This window comes from Solanum verrucosum, unplaced genomic scaffold, assembly GCF_900185275.1.
Source record: "Solanum verrucosum unplaced genomic scaffold, falcon-dt-bn FXZP01000236.1, whole genome shotgun sequence".
Lineage (NCBI taxonomy): Eukaryota > Viridiplantae > Streptophyta > Magnoliopsida > Solanales > Solanaceae > Solanum > Solanum verrucosum.
The window spans coordinates 601,394-618,804 of record NW_026020806.1 but is presented as its reverse complement, the minus strand read 5'-3'; the positions used below and the strand labels follow the sequence as shown (position 1 = coordinate 618,804).

The following is a 17,411-nucleotide window of genomic DNA, read 5'->3' as shown; positions in this document are numbered from 1 at the left end:
AGGATCCGAATAAAGTGAGATTGTGTTGTTTGTTCTTCTTTTTCCCCTCTAAAAATGCTTTTGGAATATTGATTAAGCACAAATTTGATAAAGTAATCTTTTTTCTTTAAGGAATTTAAGTTTTTCACTTTGTTGCTGTAGAGATAATAACATATTTTTTTCAGAATTTACAAAGTCAATAAAATTCATTTTTTTTCATGAAAATAAAGTTATGTTTTGTAGTAACTAGTAAGTAATAAATTAAAAAGGGAATAATGTTAATTAAATTTTATTTAGGAGGACATACAATATTTATAACCTCTAAAAAAAGACATTTTTTTAATATAATACTTGAATCAAAATTTCTTATCTTATCTATTTTAATTTACATGATTATTTTCACTTTTAGTTAATTTTTAAAAAATAAAATTTTTTATTACATTTGATATCAAATTAAATTATATTATATTAAATAAAAAAATATTTATCACTCCGTTCGATGACAGCACCGCCTTGTTTGCTTCCTCTGTGTTGTATTCCATTTTGCCACTCCTTAACGCACTCTATGATAGCTCCGTTCACGTTTCTCAAAGCTCAAAAAAGTTGTCATTAGCTACTAATTTTTCTTAATTAACCAATTCAAGTAAGCGTTTTTATTCTTTCCCTAGTAATTTGGTACTATTTCTTACCTGGGTTCTTGATAATTTGATGATATAGCAGCTTTTCTTTATTGGGTATTTCGATTCTTGATTTCCCAATTGTTGATTCATGTGAAAGAATTTTATTTGTTCAATTTTTCCCTATAAGTGTTTTTTTAGCTGTAACCTGTGATTGAAATGAAAAAAAGGTCAACTTTAAAATAAACGCTAATTAGTAGATTTTGCAGTGTTATATGATGGGTGGGGGTTTGATTGATGATTATCTAATTGTTGATTCTTGTGAAAGAATGGTGTTTCTTCTTCAATTTTTGCTGAAAGTGTTTTAGCTGTGTTTGGAAATTAAAAAAGGGGGCAACTTTAAACAAACACTAGTTAGTATATATGCTATGTTGCTCGGACTCTTTGAAAATGTTGTCGGGTGCGTGTTGGATTCTTGAAAAATAGTGCATTTTTGGAGGATCCGACATGGGTGTGGCAACATTTTTGGAGAGTGGGAGCAACTTGTTAAGGTTTATGTCTATAGTTTGCTGATTTGGCAGTGCTATATGATGGGTGGGTTTGATTCTTGATTTTATAATTGTTTATTCTTGTGAAAGAATGGTGTTTGTTTTTGAACTTTTGCTAAAAGTGTTTTAGCTGTGTTTGAAATTAAAAAGGTAAGCTTTGAACAAGCAGTAGTTAGTATTTATGCTAAGGTTTATGTATAATTTACTGATTTGGCAGTCCTATATCTATGTGTTGGGTGGGTTTGGTTTTTGATTATCTAATTGTTGATTCTTGTGAAAGACCCCTTTTCCCCCAATGTGTACTAATATCTGTTGCTAAACTTGTTTTTGTACATTTGCTATTTTTGTTGTCTCTTTTTCTTTGCATCAACTACATTTCTTTTGAGTCGAGGATCTATCGGAAACAACCTCTCCACCCTTCAAAGGTAGAGGTAAGGTCGCGTACATCCTACCCTCTCCCGACCACACTTGTAATACACCGAGTATATTGTTGTTGTTGATTCTCGTGAAAGAATGAGTGATTCAAATAGAGGAGGAGGAGGGTCAGTTCAATTCTACATGGTAACTGATATGGAAGTGTGAAGGTGTACTAGACTACTAGTCAAATATTAAATAGAGGACTCACTAGGGAATCCATTGCGTAGCCATTTAAAGAGTAAGGGAGGCAGAAATCATCCACTAGTTTGTGTAGTTGACATGGGAACTGACCACTTCTGGGCTCCTCAGTGGGGGACTTGGATTAGTGGCGGGGTAGAGAAGGATGTCTTTGGGGAAATCTATCAAGTGAGAGAAGTTGAACTAGATTTCAGGAAAACATTAGGTTTGATTTAATTTTTTGGTTGTTTTATAGCTCTTCGTGAGAAGGTCTACGTGCCCTTTAGATGGGTAAGGTTTTCACAGTGGACATGTTTGGTAGTTCAACTGTTATCCTTCTTCTATCTCAACTAATCTTTGCTTCCTGATATATCTTCATTTGTTAATGGGGTTTCTATTTATCGCTGTAGGATCCCCACAACAAATCACATGGGTGTCTTCTATCGTACCATACCCCCCACATAATAGAGATTCTGAGTTCTCTTTACTAATTCATGGAATAGTGTCCTATTTAGTTTAGAGATTTAGTGACTAGACCAGTGTAGCTGGGTAATGTGTTGAGGGCATCTACATATAGACCTTTTGTTCTCCTTTCCTGTGCATTGTCTTCTAGTCAGTTTACTTTAGCAAGCATGGAGAACTACTTTGTCAAAAACCTATAAGAAGACCTAAACTACATTTATGTGGTTAAATAAAACACAAAGGTTTTGGGAAACTAATGTTATCTGCAGTTCTGGACCCACAAACTAGATTAGTGTGCATGGCTTCCATTATACCAGTGAAAGAATGACAGGAAAAAGTTTTGGGATTTGATCTCCAAAATGACTTCCTCCGTATAACCTGTTCTCAGGGACACTATGTAGGAGCGTCAAAAGACGATGGGCGTGCTGAACTTAGAACTTTGAAATTATATATGGTTTATAGAAGAAATATGCCACTACTAGCTCTCTTTATTAATCTGTAGAGCCTAAGTCTAGTCTTAGATTGAAACTACTGTTTATTACTATTTTACTACTGAAAGTTATCTGTAAAAAGCTTAAAGCTTTCTAGTCACATCAATATTCTTTTTATTGTTCCTTCTATATGATATATTTCGATGAGTCAATTACAAAAATAACAGGATCACATATTTATGATGTATTTAGAACTTTACTGCATATAAAAGGTGATGAACGGAATGTCCTACATCGGTGAATGAATGGATAAAGCTTTGGGCAATTCTCCTCCCTTTGAGCTAACTTTTGGGGTTGAGTTAGGCCCAAGAACCATTTCTTTAAAAAAAGAGTATCATAGGTTAAACTGTTCTTCCTAAAAGAAACACTATTTCCATTGTGTTAGAAAAGTTGCTTGAGGAATTGAATAATTCAGTTTTATTTACTGGTAGAAGTTCCTGTAACATGCAATGCAAGTTGTGGGTGTTGATCTCATTCTCTTTTTTGTTTTTTGGTCTTTGCCTTCTAAGCTGAGAAAATGGCTAAAGAGATCAAAGGATCTCCTTTGGCAGCCTCTTTCGATTATGAGCTTTATGAAGGAGATCCTGATCATCTTAGAACTGTTGTTGCTGCACCTGCCCCAGCCGGTTCGTACATTGATCCTGCTTCAATCAAACTTAAACATAGGATCGGGCGTGGATACTTTGGTGATGTTTGGTCAGCCACACATCATCAATCAGCTACTGATTATGATGAGCATCATGAAGTAGCTGTAAAAAGGTTACATCCTATAAATGAAGATCAGGTAAAGGCTTTCTTAAGTAAGTTCAAGGAGTTATGGGTGAAGTTGAAGTCTAAACAAATCCAAGGTGTTTGTTGGCTGCATGGTATCACTGTAATATCTGGAAAGGTGAAATTCTGTCTGCATAATTTTGCTTAGCTCTATATGGGGCTTTACAATTTGTTTATTGTTCTTGAAGAAAATGACAAAAATGGTCCTTTATTTTTTAGGGTAGGTTTAAAATTGTCCCTTAAGTATGCACTGAACAATTTTTGTCCTTTAAATTTGCCAAAAGTTAACACTGTTAGTCTCTGTCAGATATTTAACAATTTATATTCGCTATATTTGATGGAAATAGTGTAAAACAAGATTTTGCGATAAACATGAAGAAAGTCCTATCAAATCCTAAAATATGCAACTTAGAAATTGCACTAGACACTAAAAATATAAAATTTTAGCAGAAATTACATCTCAAAAAGTTGCACCAGACTTTTCAAAAAAAAGTTGCACCAGATTCTAAAAATGAATAATAAATAGCATAAACTACAAAATCTATTCCTCTAAATGTGAGTTCCTGCTAATTTCCTTTTTTTTCATAGTTCCCTTCAAATCTGTCAGACAAGAATTTGGTAAATATTTGACGGAGACTAAAACTGTTGATCTTTGGCAGCAGACTTGAAGTACTAAAACCCTTCAGTGCATACTTAAGGGACTAATCTAATCTTAAATATAAGGGACTCCTTTTTTCATTTTCTCATTGTTCTTACTTTCTGAATAATGTTTCTGTGGATAGATCTGTATAGTTATGAGATCCTATGAGGGGTCAGTTGGTGATAAAATGGCTCGTCTGAAAAGAGGGAAGCTTCAGTTACCTGATGTGCTTAGGTAATAAACTTAAACTCCCTCTGTGTCAGTTTGTTTGTCTGATTCTTACTTGACACGGAATTTAAGAAAGTAATAGAGACTTTTGAATCTTGTGGTCTTAAACCAAAGATATGTCGAATGTAGCAAAATGTCCTTTAATCTTTGCGGTCTTAAACATATGTTGAAAGTTAGAATAGAAGAGTAAAAGAAAAGAGCCATTCTTTTTGAAACGGACAAAAAAGGGAAGTAAGGCAAACAAATTGAAACAGAGGGAGTATTATTATCAGCAAGCTAAAAGTTCTCATTATGAAATTGGCACTTGTTAATACAGAATGCTCATGTCTTACAGATATGGTATTGAATTGGCTAAAGTAATACAAGAATTGCATTCAATGAATGTCTTGGTTCTGAACCTTAAGCCAACTAATTTTCTTCTGAACGAACATGATGAAGTGTTCCTCGGAGACTTTGGTATACCGTTTCTTCTTCTTGGAGTTCAACCGCCTGATTCAGATCTAGCATTAAGGCGTGGAACTCCGAATTACATGGCTCCGGAACAGTGGGAACCTGAGGTTAGAGGCCCAATAACTTGTGAGACTGATGCTTGGGGATTTGGATGCAGCATTATTGAGATGTTGACTGGTGTTCAGCCCTGGTTTGGTAAATCAGTCCATGATATCTACCGTTCAGTGGTGATAAACCAAGAAAAGCCACAACTTCCTGGTGGCCTCCCCACTGCTATTGAGAATGTTCTCAATGGCTGTTTTGAGTATGATCTCCGCAATCGACCTCTGATGGTGGACATTTTGCAAGCATTTGAAAGGTTTTCTCTCTCCCCTCTCTGTCTCTGTCTCTTTCTCTCTCTCTCTCTCTATATATATATATATCCCCCACCCCAGAAAATGACAAAAATGGTCCCTTATCTTTGTAGTAGGTTCAAAATAGTCCCTTAAGTATCATCTAATCTCTCTGTCTCTCTCTCATATATATATATATATATATATATGTACGTCCCCACCTGAGAAAATGATAAAAATGGCCCCTTATCTCTGTAGTAGGTTAAAAATAGTCCCTTAAGTATCATCTAAGCAATTTTGGTCCTCCTCTAAGCTTGCCAAAAAACTAGCACTTCTGTTCTATGACAGAATTATGATTGCAGTGCTCATCTATCCCTCGCCTGCTTACATCAGTTTTTTATGTTATTTAAATTAGGACACAAAAGCTTTGAGTTTGAATATTTCTCTTCTTTCTTATTTCGACTTGATTACTGATTCCTAACACACTGACTATTTCCCTTGACCTGTTGCCACATCTTTTTATTAGTCTTAGCCTGGAGCCCCATATCCTATTGGGCAACCCTCTCAATTTTTTTTATTTTTTTTGCATTTCTAGCCTTTTGGGTGATTGATGTGTAGTAACTTAATGTGGAGGTGTAACTTTAATTATGAAGCCTATTGTTTGCTTTTGTGTAAGTTTTGAGTATCGGAGAAATTAGTATTATGCACGTTGAATGTGAATTGGTGTGTAGAACGGTCAACGTAAATTTGGATTGAACTGTTATGTATGGAACCAAAATTGATTTACAGCATAGGTCATGTGTAAATTTGGTGAAGATCTTATCCAGAAATGCATATAATTTGGTAAAGAACTGCTTAGGAGTTGATTCCTTATTTCCCCTCTATGACATGGAAGTGAAAATGATTAGGGATAAGTTCATTAGCGTAGAAATGTCCTAGTTAGAAGGTTGTTGAGTTGCCTTTGTCTACCGAGGCCAATTTAGTCACATGTAATATCCAGTGTTATCAAAAGCAAAAAACGCAAAAAAACACTAAGGTCCGTTGGGGCTTTAAGCACAAAGGAAAAATGAAGTGTAGGCTGTAATGAAAAAAGGTGCCAAGGGAGAAAAAAATGCAAAAAGATAATATGTTTAGTCCATGACCAATAATTATAAGCATATATGACAAATATATGAACAAAGAAACTAATCTTTTTTAATGATAAAATGAAATATCAATTCTTTAGTGTCCGCCTCTTCAGAAGAGGCTGATTGGCAAGGAAAAATATGCCTTAGAACCTTGATGACGACGCTGGAGCGACATTAAGCGAGGTGAAGCGCTCAACATGTTTTGAGCCTTCCTTCAAGCTTATGTGCGCTGTTGGCAACACTGGTAATAACCTGACTTGCAATCTTTGATTAACTAGTGAATTCCTCTTTTCATGTGAATAGACAGCCTACAAAGATCACTTATGAACCAGGAGGTTGGCGCTAGATTTTTTTATATGAATTAATGAATATGTCTTCGCGGTAAACTTCTCATAAATTTTATTGCACCTTTGGCAGCTCGAAGAATGCTGTTTATAGTGAAGGAGAGGGGAGCGACATAGGAGGAACTCTGTCTGACAAAAGCAAAACCTGTGGCTTTACCACATGGTTCCTTTCAAAAGATCTTCTTCAAGTGGGAGATACTATTCGCTCCAGAAAGATGTTCAACTCCAGAAATTCTCAAGATTTGGCTGTGTTGGAAGGAAGTGTTGTTGGTCTCGAGAAAGATACTGATCGTGATGGATTTGTTCTGGTACGAGTCCCCAATTTACGGAGCCCTCTTAGGGTAAATGCATCAACCATAGAGAGGGTTACATGTGGTTTGGCAACTGGGGATTGGGTGCGCTTGGTCAATGAAAGTAAGAATCACTTCTCTGTGGGTATCTTACACTCCGTGCAGCGTGATGGAAGCATCACTGTTGGTATTTTAGGCTTGGAAACATTATGGACAGGACATTCTTCTGAAGTCGAAAAAGTTGACCCATATTTACTGGGACAATTCGTGCAATTGAAATCAAATGTTGAAACTCCCCGGTTTGAATGGCCTAAGAAATGGGGAGGAGGATGGGCTACTGGGAGAATATCACAGATACTTCCAAATGGTTGTCTTGTCGTTCAATTTCCAGGTAGGTTGGTATTCAGTGATGAACCTAATACTTTCTTGGCTGATCCAGATGAGGTGATCGAAGTATCGTTTGATACATGTCCTGGCATTATCAAAAAGTATCAGCACCTCGAGGATTTTCACTGGTGTATTCGACCACTTTCTATTGCGTTTAGCCTACTTACAGCAGCAAAGCTTGGTGTATCTGTAGGTAAATGCATTAATGCGAAGCTGAAGAAGGACTCGAAGGATCATCGTACTAAGGATGGTGAGGTTGGTGGCAAGCCAGCCTGGCTTCGGCCAAATATCCTGTTTAAAGAAGGTGCTGCTACTGCTAGGTAATCTGTACTTGGTAAAAAATGAGTAAATTTCGTAGCGTATTTTCGAAGTACAGTAGCACAAAACTTTGTATCATATGGAACTAAACTTTTTATTATGATGAATTTGTGATATGTATGTACATATTTTGTTAATGCAAAGCTCTGCAGATATCAGAAATATAGTCTCTACTGTAATCAAAAGGGAAAAGCAGCAAAGTATAGGTTGTAGAGTACTACTTTCACTTGAATCCAAGTCATATTATACTGACATGTGATTAGGAGGTTGCGGGTTTAAGCTGTGGAAACGATCGCCCTTTTGGTTCGACCCTTTTAGTGCATCAGTCTGTCCTTATACTGACAATACAAAGTTTTTTGTTTTGTTTTTTTGCATGTAAGTGTAGTTTAATTTGTGTTGGCAAAGTTAGTATTTATTGTGTCCCAATTTATGCGACTTTTTTTTATTAGTTACTTCAAATTTGTTATTTTATCCTTGGTGTCAGTTTATAGCTACATAAATCTTTATGGCTTGTTTTATATAAAGTTTTAAATGTTATTTTTTTTAATTCTTAAACTTTTTGCTTAATCAACATTTCATAAACTGGTGTTCGAATTTCGAGCAAATGACATAAATGGTCCCTAAACTATCGTAGTAGGTTTAAAATAGTCTCTTAACTATACAGTTGACGGATATGATCCTTTAACTATTCACCCTTTTGTCAAGTTTGGTTTCTATCCACTTTTTTAAAAAACGGTTAGTTAACACCGTTAAGTCAATCTGTTAAGTCAATCGATTTAGGAGCATATCCAATTGATCATAAGCAAAATAACCACACGAAAAGCATAAAGTTGTAAATGCCCATTGCCATGTATGTTCAACACGTTGTGAATGTTCAAACATCTAATTTACATTTACCCATTTGAAATCATCGACTGATTGACCAAAATGAAGAGCACTGAAGCAGATGTAGTGGATGAATGGAGGAGAGATACACAAGTGTTGACAAATAGGGGATCGCAATTTCGCAGCAATTTGGGGATGACCCAATTGGCCGATTGGTAGAAAATGAAACCCGGAACGATTGGGAACAGTTCCTTGCGCTTATTAATTAGTATTTCCCACAAAATTGAGAAAACCCAAATGAGCAGTGTGGCCATCAAAAATGCTCCAGTTCTAGTTTCTTGGTTAAACCCACTTCCCATCGCCATGGATTCAATCGAATTTGGTGCTTTATTTGTCTCAATCTTTCGTTTTGGTTCTTCTTCTTAATTGTCTTATCCTCACAGAAAAGCAAGAAACAGAGGCGTGGAGAGATCAGTATCATTAACTCATATTCTTCTTTCCGTTGGGATTTACACTTTGTTTGGATGGTTGTATACCGACAGATTGACTTAACGGTGTTAACTAACGGTTCTTTAAAAAAGTGGATGGAAATCAAACTTGACAAAAGGGTGGATAGTTAAAGGATCATATTCGTCAACTGTATAATTAAGGGACTATTTTAGACCTACTAGGATAGTTTAGGGACCATTTATGTCATTTGCTCTTCGAATTTCCATAGAACAAGACTCATTAAATGAAAAAAAATGCTACTTATTAGGATTAATTTAATGCATTCCAAGGACTCAAACTCGAGAAATCTTGTTCATCTCATCAAAAATTTTGATAGGCACATTATATCAATTTTTATTTTTTTTTTGTAATTACTCATTCCACCCAATTTGGTGAACGGTTACAACATAAAGACCAAAAATATTGCCACTTCTAACAGAAAAAAACAGAGATAAGAATAAAAGCATTGGACCACTAATAAGTCACAACATTAGAGTAAAAAAGAATATATACTTCCTATAACTTAAATAATAGTGATAATACTTCCTACTATTATTGGTGAATGTAAATAACCAACTTATTCACCATATTTGGAATCATGTTGGAGAGTATATTCTCAACAAATATTGTAATAATTTGAAGCATGCCCCAAGTAATTGAAAAGTTTCAAATGTACCCTTTAACTAATTAAAAAGGTCCAACACTACTAGAAATAAAGATTTTTTCAATTGTAAATCAATAAAAATTTGTGTTATACATATGATTAATTTCACATCCTATTTTCACTGAAAAACGCATGACGAGAAACAAATTTGCGTTGAAATATTGAGAATAACCATTGAACATTTTTCGATGGAAATATTGAAATTTATTTTAGTTACTGCAGTCATTTCTTTAGCATAATAAGTTACTGGTTTTAGAATGAACTTATATTTTAAATTTCTATTAGATTTTGATTAGTTTGTTAGAATAGTTTACTTTTCTTTTGTCTTCTTTTTGAAATTTTAATTATGTAGATTTTTTTTCCGTTCCCTCTATGCTTAATAAAATACTAAGAGACATTTTCAATTAATACTTTCAATCTTTTTATCGCACCATTTAAAAAAACAACAACAAGCGAGGAGTTTATTTGAACCTTTTTTAATTGTTTTAGGATATATTTGAAACAAAAGATAACATTGAAAACTTCTATTAACAGACAAATTAACAAAGGACATTTATTATATGTATAAGATAAATCACAAACTAATAAACCATCATGCACACGTTCAATAATTTTCTTCTTTTTTACCAAAAAAAAATAATCTTCTTCTTCACTTAATTTCTTCTTTGTATTTCTCAAGAATTAATTAATTAAGTTAACCTTCATCTTGATTGGTTAATTAATTAAATTCCTTGATGAAGAAAGTGCATGTTATTTTGTCAATTTGCATGCTAATCCTTTTAATTATTTTTCGTATTTTTATTATCCAAGATTACAATGCCTTTGATGATCATTTCTATAAACAAGGAGATCATGTTCCTCTTTTTGCTAATAAGATTGGCCCTTTTCACAATCCCAGGTACATTTTTTTTTTTGCAACATTTCACCCTTCCTCGAATTCTGCGTGAACGGTTAGGGGCGGAGCTTGTAAGAAAGAAAAAAGAGGTTTAATTTGAATCTCATTCGTCGAAAAATTATACTGTCTAGATTGGTAAACATAATTTTATTTTATTTATTTGTTACTCCCTTAGTTCTAATTTATAGCGAAATTCAAACACTATCATGTAAATTAGGACAAAGGAAGTATTATTATATATAAACTGCTGAATTTGCTTTAGGTTTATGTCACAATAAGTAAAATTTCAATTATGGCATTTTAGTATTTTTTCGAATCCCTTTATATAAATTTATAGCTCTGTCACTGGTGAATACATGATAATACTTAGTATACCAAGTTTCTAAGTTGCATGTACTCTTCACTTTCAATTCAAACATCTGTGTCGGAAACTCCAAAAATACACTATTTCTGGAGAATCTGACACATACCTGTTGACATTTTTGAAGAGTCTGAACAACATATTGTGTTGTGCCTTTTTTGAATATGTAAAACAAATTTTATGATTTTCTAATGACAATCTTGTTTTCTTGTTTTACAGTGAATCATACAGATATTATGATCTGCCATTCTGCATACCAGGTTCATTCTACAACTTTTCTCTCATTGTATTTATGTGAAGCACGTGAATTCAATAGCTTTTGTCGAACCCTGTATATGAAGCTTATTAAATAAATATATGACTATGAACTCAGTTCTTATTTTGTATGAACTTAATGTATGTTGTAAGAACTCATAAATTTCAAATACTGTATTCGCCTATGAGGTTAGACTATAGTCGCGATTCGTATCACAAATTTTGATAGATGTATGTTGGAACACTTGAAATCTTATGTTACTTGAGTTCATATGCAGATCATGTGAAATTAGAAGAAAAGAAGGAAGATCTAGGTGAGGTTTTAAACGGGGATGAACTCGTGAGTGGTCCTTATGAACTCGATTTCTTGGTAGATAAAGACTCGGAAATGCTTTGTCGAAAGAAGTTAACAAAGGATGAAGTTGCTCAGTTTCGAAGAGCTGTTGATAAGGACTATTACTTTGAGATGTACTACGATGAATTGCCCGTATGGGGCCTTATCGGAAGAGTTGAGAATAGGGAAGAGACAGAGGATACAAAATATTACAAGTACTTGCTATACAAACACATACATTTCGATATCCACTATAACATGGACCGTGTTATTGAAATCACTGCACGAATGGATCCATATTCTGTTTTGGACCTGACAGAAGATAGGGAAGTCGATGCTGAGTTCACATACACCGCGAAATGGAAGGGAACAGATATTCTGTTTGAGAATCGAATGGATAAGTTCATGCAGACTTCTCTACCGCATATCTTGGAGATCCATTGGTTCTCGATTATCAATTCTTGTGTCACTGTCCTCCTTTTAACCAGCTTCCTTGCCACGATTCTTATGCGAGTCCTTAAGAATGATTTTATAAAGTAAGTGGTTTATCCCTCCTTTTCAAAGAGTCAAAACTCTCTCTATATTTGTCCTGATACTTTTTGGCTGCTACAACGAAATAGTGTTACATATAACATATAGTAAAACAATGGTTCCAAAGAAAACTTGTCCGTTATAGTGAAATATGACTGTTATAGAGAGGTCTGACTTTCTCGAGAAGTGACTCTTTCAATTGACAATGTATGCAAAAGGTATGCACATGATGAAGAAGCAGTTAATGATCAAGAGGAGACGGGATGGAAGTACATACACGGTGATGTCTTTAGGTTCCCGAAACACAAGTCATTGTTTGCTGCAGCACTCGGTTGTGGTGCTCAGCTCTTTACATTGTTAGTGTCCTCTGAAATCTGTTGTTCTGATAAATTTAAGTCTAATACAAGAAACATTTGCATTATTGTATATTGTTTATCTTGTACAGGACAATTTTTATATTCATGATGGCGCTTGTCGGGGTGTTTTATCCTTACAATAGAGGAGCTCTATTCACTGCCCTGCTGGTTATATATGCACTCACTTCTGGCGTTGCCGGATACACATCAACCTCTTTCTATTGCCAGCTTGAAGGAACTAATTGGGTAAGTGATGTAATATTCCCATAGTTGCTGAGATATTGTCATCTAGACACTGAACTTGTTAGTGTATCATGCCTTTTTGTTATCGTAGCTGATTAAGCATAAACTACTTGCTCGTAAGAGAGCACAAACGACAAGGTTCAAATCCACGGTTGAGATTACTGTTGTGGAACTCGAGACAAGGGGGAACCTAGTATGTTGGCTACGAGTTTAGCAGACCCCAGTAACTTCGGTTCAAATCCTGTATTTATCTTGAAAATCCATATGAATATGTATAGATTATTGATGTAGAATTCATTAACATTTTAGATTAGAATCCTGAACCCATAAACTTCAAATCTTGGATCTGCCTCTAATCGGAAATATTGAGCAATGACTTATCATATGAATAGTTAGAGTCCTTCAATGCAACAAAGAGGGATTATAGTAATGTTGTTAAAGGCTTGTTCAAAAGCGTGATCACCCTCTAATTCTGCTTCGCGCTTAAAGCTCCAACAGACTTTGGCGTTTTTTGCACTTTTCGCTTTTGATTGATCAGCTAACATTTGAAAGTACTCTGCCTTTAACAGGTAAAGAATCTGGTCTGGACCGGATGTCTCTTCTTTGGGCCTCTCGCGTTAACGTTCTGCTTCCTCAATTCTGTTGCAGTTAGTTATAGTTCTACTGCTGCTCTACCATTCAGTACAATTATGTTAATAGTACTTATCTTGACATTAGTCACATCTCCACTGCTCGTATTAGGGGGAATTGCTGCCAAAAATAGCAGAACAGGTTTCCAAGCTCCATGTCGAACCACAAAGTATCCCAGAGAAATTCCAGTACTCCCTTGGTACCGTAGTACCATCCCTCAGATGGCGATGACAGGGTTCTTGCCGTTTAGTGCCATCTATGTCGAGCTTTATTACATATTTGAAAGTGTATGGGGTCAAAAAATCTACACAATTTACAGCATGTTGTTTATAGTCTTCCTTCTTCTGCTGATAGTAACCGCGTTTGTCACTGTTGCATCAACTTATTTCCAACTAGCCGCGGAAGATCATAAATGGTGGTGGAGGTTAAGTGTCTATAGTTCCATGTTACTTCTCTTGATTGCTAGCTTTCTTAGTTATTCTGAAGTACTTGTTGCTCGGACTCTTCAAAAATGTCAACAGGTGATGTCGGATCCTCCAAAAGTATTACATTTTTGGAGGATCAGACACTGGTGCAGTAACATTTTTGAAAAGTCCGAGCAGTATATAACTTGCTAATACAACCAAACAAAGTTCATTTTTCAAACTGATACTAAGATGAGTTCTCCCCCTTCTGGTAGTTATTGGCTAATAGGATCAAAACATGACTATTAACGACTAAATTTTCCCTCGCTAACAGGTCATTTCTCTGTGGTGGATCAACTGGCCTATTTATCTACACCTATTGCTTGTACTACTACGCGAGATCGGGCATGTCTGGATTCATGCAAACCTCGTTTTTCTTCGGATACATGGCTTGCATATGCTATGGTTTCTTCCTCATGCTCGGGACCATTGGTTTCCACGCATCGTTGCTCTTTGTTCGTCACATTTATCGATCAATCAAGTGTGAGTAAACAACATTATAGACTATAGTAAAGCGTGTATATTTATGTACTCCAACTTTGGTCAGTTATACCTTAGTTTTCTTGGTGTTGTAAAAGATATATAGGTAGAAATTAAAGTGTCACTAGGTCTAAGTATATGGGATACAAAAGCTTGATGTATAGGTTGTTGTAAAAGATATATTAATTTACTCTTCCCACTTATTAATTTGGGAATTTTTTTGTATTGATGTGAGACAAAACTATAGCAGAAAAGTACCTTTAAAGCATAGACATTGAAATTTCAAAACTATCTTTAGCATAAAGAACACATCGACGAAGAGCTTTGAAATTTCATAATTTTCCTCGAGCAAACACGCCAACGAAGAGGTGCCTAGTATTGATGGTTTCTAGTACCATCCTTAGTGTTATAATTTATGTTATCTCATGGTACTTTCGCTTCTTTCGTAGCGATCAGGGCAGAGCTTGGTAGGGTCGAGGGAGTTCATTTGAACACTCTTGACTAAAAAAAAAATAAAAATCATTATTTATATATAACTAATTTTTATGTATATATAGCATTTATTGAGCTGCCTTTGACTTTTTTGTGTGTTAATTTTTACATTTTTTGATCTCCATTAATGAAAATCGTGACTCTGTCAGTATCGACAGCTTGGTAAGCAAGCTATCTTAAACATCAGTAAAATCACTATCAATAATAGGCCCGAATGTGGGAGAGTTTCTTATAATGGAAGTTGAAGAATTTGTCAATACTTGTTGACCTAATCCAAAAGAAACATTAATTTCACTATAAACGTATTATAGAAGTTTTGAATATAGAACTGGTCTACTGCGTTATGAAACCAACACCTTTTCAAAATTAATTTTTAAAAATACCTTTATATTTTAATTTATGTTAAATAACCAAAAAAAAAAAAAACCAAAATATATAAGAATATCAACAATGATAACATATTTATTATAGACTCACAAGTGATGTCTAGAGAGGTTGAGGTGTACACAGATTACACCTTATCTCTGAAAAAGATAGAAAAACTATTTTCGATAGAATCTTGACTCGAGAAAAGATTTAAAAGAAAAGCAATGATGAAAGAAAAGTATTAACTATAAAATGTAATATAAATAACCAATGTAAATGAAACAACAATATCGATAAAATCAAAAGGTGAGATAGTCATCCTCTATAAATTGAAACTTTTCACTTTTTTTTTTCAAACCAAATATTTTGTATAGTATTATTTATATTATATCTTCTTCATAATAATATTTTGCTATACAGTCAAAAAAAAATATTCATACAAATAATGGCGTTATAGAAGAAACATTTGATTGAATATTTAATTTGTCTAGGGGCACAATAGTCTACTCAAAATTCCAATAATATAAGGTAGATATTTCTCTACATTTTGACTGGTTCAAAATAATGTTCAATATAGAAAACCAATTAAGTAATTACAATAATCTAATTCTAGTTGAAAGAATCCAACAATTTAGTCCACATTAATTATTCCTTTTATATATATATAGCTAGAGAGACCATTATATTTAACCTTATAATAAGCATTCATTGAAATATTTGAGAAATTAAAATGGAGTTTGAGATGCCTCAATATAATTTTAATGAAAAGCCTCCTTCTTCATCAAAATTGCCATTGATTATATTAGTAGCAAGGTTAATTACTATAGTTTGTATTGTGGTTTCTATAATTGTGTTGAGGAGTAATAAAGTTACTTTGGATAATGGAGCCATACTTGAGTATGATTATTACAACTCATACAGGTAATTATACTTTCTAATCCTTCTTTTTTTCTTTCTATTTAATCTTTATAACAGTGATGTTCAAATCAGTATACCTTGATTATATCATCGAATACTATACCACAAAAAGAAAGCTTGAATTAGTTAGGAAATTCACCGTTTTAACATATATTTTTTTATAATATATCGCTAATCAATTGCTAAATAGAATTAAACAGATTTTGTTATTTAACTACAAAATTTGTCACTCACTAATTCCTAAACAATTTTTTTTTTCATATCCAAGGTTCGAGCCAAAAAGCTCTAATTAAGTGTGAAGTAATCTATTAATTAGTAATTCCTTCCAATTCTTACCAAAAAAGTTCCCAATTATGTCAAAACTCATTTTACATTTTTAAAATAGTTACGGAATCTTCATGAATAGGATCCTTTCTTTTCTGACTAAAATCGATTTTTTAATTTACATTTTTTTTGTGTGTGTGTATTCTTGTACAGGTACATGTTTGCTATAATGGTAGCTGGAATTATATACAATACATTGCATATTCCATTTGCAGTATATTATCTAGTAGCAAAGAAACATCTTATAAAGCACAAGAGCTTTCACAACTTTCAATTTTATGGTGACAAGGTTAGCAAATTTAATTTTTTTTTAGTAACATAATTTATTGTATTTTTTGAGTTTATGTTTTAATCCAACCTAAAACGAAATTAAATAATCTCATATTCTATCCCGAAATTATTTTTCTTTTATTCTATAAACCAAATGAAATTAAATAATCTCATGTGTGGGGTACGGATAATGGCCTGATCACAAAGGTCTATCATACACAACCATATCTTGTATTTCTGCAAGAGATTGTTTTTACAGCTTGACGATGTCGTGACCTTCTGATCACATATTGACAATAACTTTATCAGTTAAACCAAAGGCTGCCCGGCCCCCCTTCAAATTTTGTAACAAAATTATATTTAATATTGTGGGTTTTTTTTTAATATGTGCAGATTACATTTGGCATAATAGCAACAGCAGCTGGGGCATCACTAGGTGCAACTGTGGATTTACAAAAAATTGTTTATACAGAAAATAACTCAAAATTTGATTACTTTTTGGGATTAATGTATATTCCAAATGCATTTCTTGTTGCTGCATTTGTGAGCTCTGGAATTTCTTCTGTCCTATCATCTTTGAGTCTCAACAAGAGTGAATGATTATACTCTTAATTATATATAATTCTATGTTTAAGAAATTTAAAAAATTATTATGGTGTAACTTTTTATGATTAATGTATGTGTGATTTACTTTAATGTGTTCTGTTGATCATACCTAAATTTCTTGGTTGACTAGTGATATGAGTTTCCATTTTTTGGTATAATTAGCGTTCTGATATTCAAAGCTTACTGGCTCGATTACATGTTGTTAGAAGAAAAACAACATAGAAATAAAGCTCTGAGACGTGAAATATCACCATTTTTAATTTCAAGAGTTATTGTTTGTATATTCTTTAAGGGATGACAAACAATTCTCTATCAGGATACAACAAAACA

At 33.8% G+C, this 17,411-nt stretch overlaps 3 protein-coding genes across 6 annotated transcripts; all 3 read left to right on the top strand.

Annotated features, from left to right (window-relative positions):
* Positions 1–485: 485 nt before the first annotated feature.
* Positions 486–7,742, top strand: LOC125813134 (E3 ubiquitin-protein ligase KEG). 3 transcript variants are annotated; one of them, XM_049492619.1, is made up of 6 exons: positions 1,987–2,215; position 3,022; positions 3,206–3,580; positions 4,245–4,336; positions 4,665–5,138; positions 6,657–7,742. In XM_049492619.1, the coding sequence occupies exons 1-6, from the start codon at positions 2,124–2,126 to the stop codon at positions 7,582–7,584; spliced, it is 1,962 nt and encodes a 653-aa protein (XP_049348576.1). In that variant the 5' UTR covers positions 1,987–2,123; the 3' UTR covers positions 7,585–7,742. The 3 variants fall into 3 exon arrangements, with proteins under 3 accessions (XP_049348572.1, XP_049348573.1, XP_049348576.1); XM_049492615.1 differs by lacking the exons at positions 1,987–2,215; position 3,022 and adding an exon at positions 486–622 and having other exon boundaries at positions 3,201–3,580; XM_049492616.1 differs by lacking the exons at positions 1,987–2,215; position 3,022 and adding an exon at positions 651–713 and having other exon boundaries at positions 3,201–3,580.
* Positions 7,743–10,194: 2,452 nt separating this feature from the next.
* Positions 10,195–14,128, top strand: LOC125813136 (transmembrane 9 superfamily member 2-like). 2 transcript variants are annotated; one of them, XM_049492620.1, is made up of 7 exons: positions 10,195–10,454; positions 11,032–11,072; positions 11,346–11,937; positions 12,151–12,288; positions 12,378–12,534; positions 13,101–13,585; positions 13,900–14,128. In XM_049492620.1, the coding sequence occupies exons 1-7, from the start codon at positions 10,291–10,293 to the stop codon at positions 14,114–14,116; spliced, it is 1,794 nt and encodes a 597-aa protein (XP_049348577.1). In that variant the 5' UTR covers positions 10,195–10,290; the 3' UTR covers positions 14,117–14,128. The 2 variants fall into 2 exon arrangements, with proteins under 2 accessions (XP_049348577.1, XP_049348578.1); XM_049492621.1 differs by lacking the exon at positions 12,151–12,288.
* A 1,533-nt stretch (positions 14,129–15,661) lies between these two features.
* On the top strand, positions 15,662–17,192 carry LOC125813155 (CASP-like protein 4D1). The gene is made up of 3 exons (XM_049492644.1): positions 15,662–15,884; positions 16,359–16,494; positions 16,869–17,192. Exons 1-3 carry the CDS (start codon positions 15,694–15,696, stop codon positions 17,073–17,075), a joined length of 534 nt encoding a protein of 177 aa, XP_049348601.1. The 5' UTR covers positions 15,662–15,693; the 3' UTR covers positions 17,076–17,192.
* The last annotated feature ends 219 nt before the right edge of the window (positions 17,193–17,411 follow it).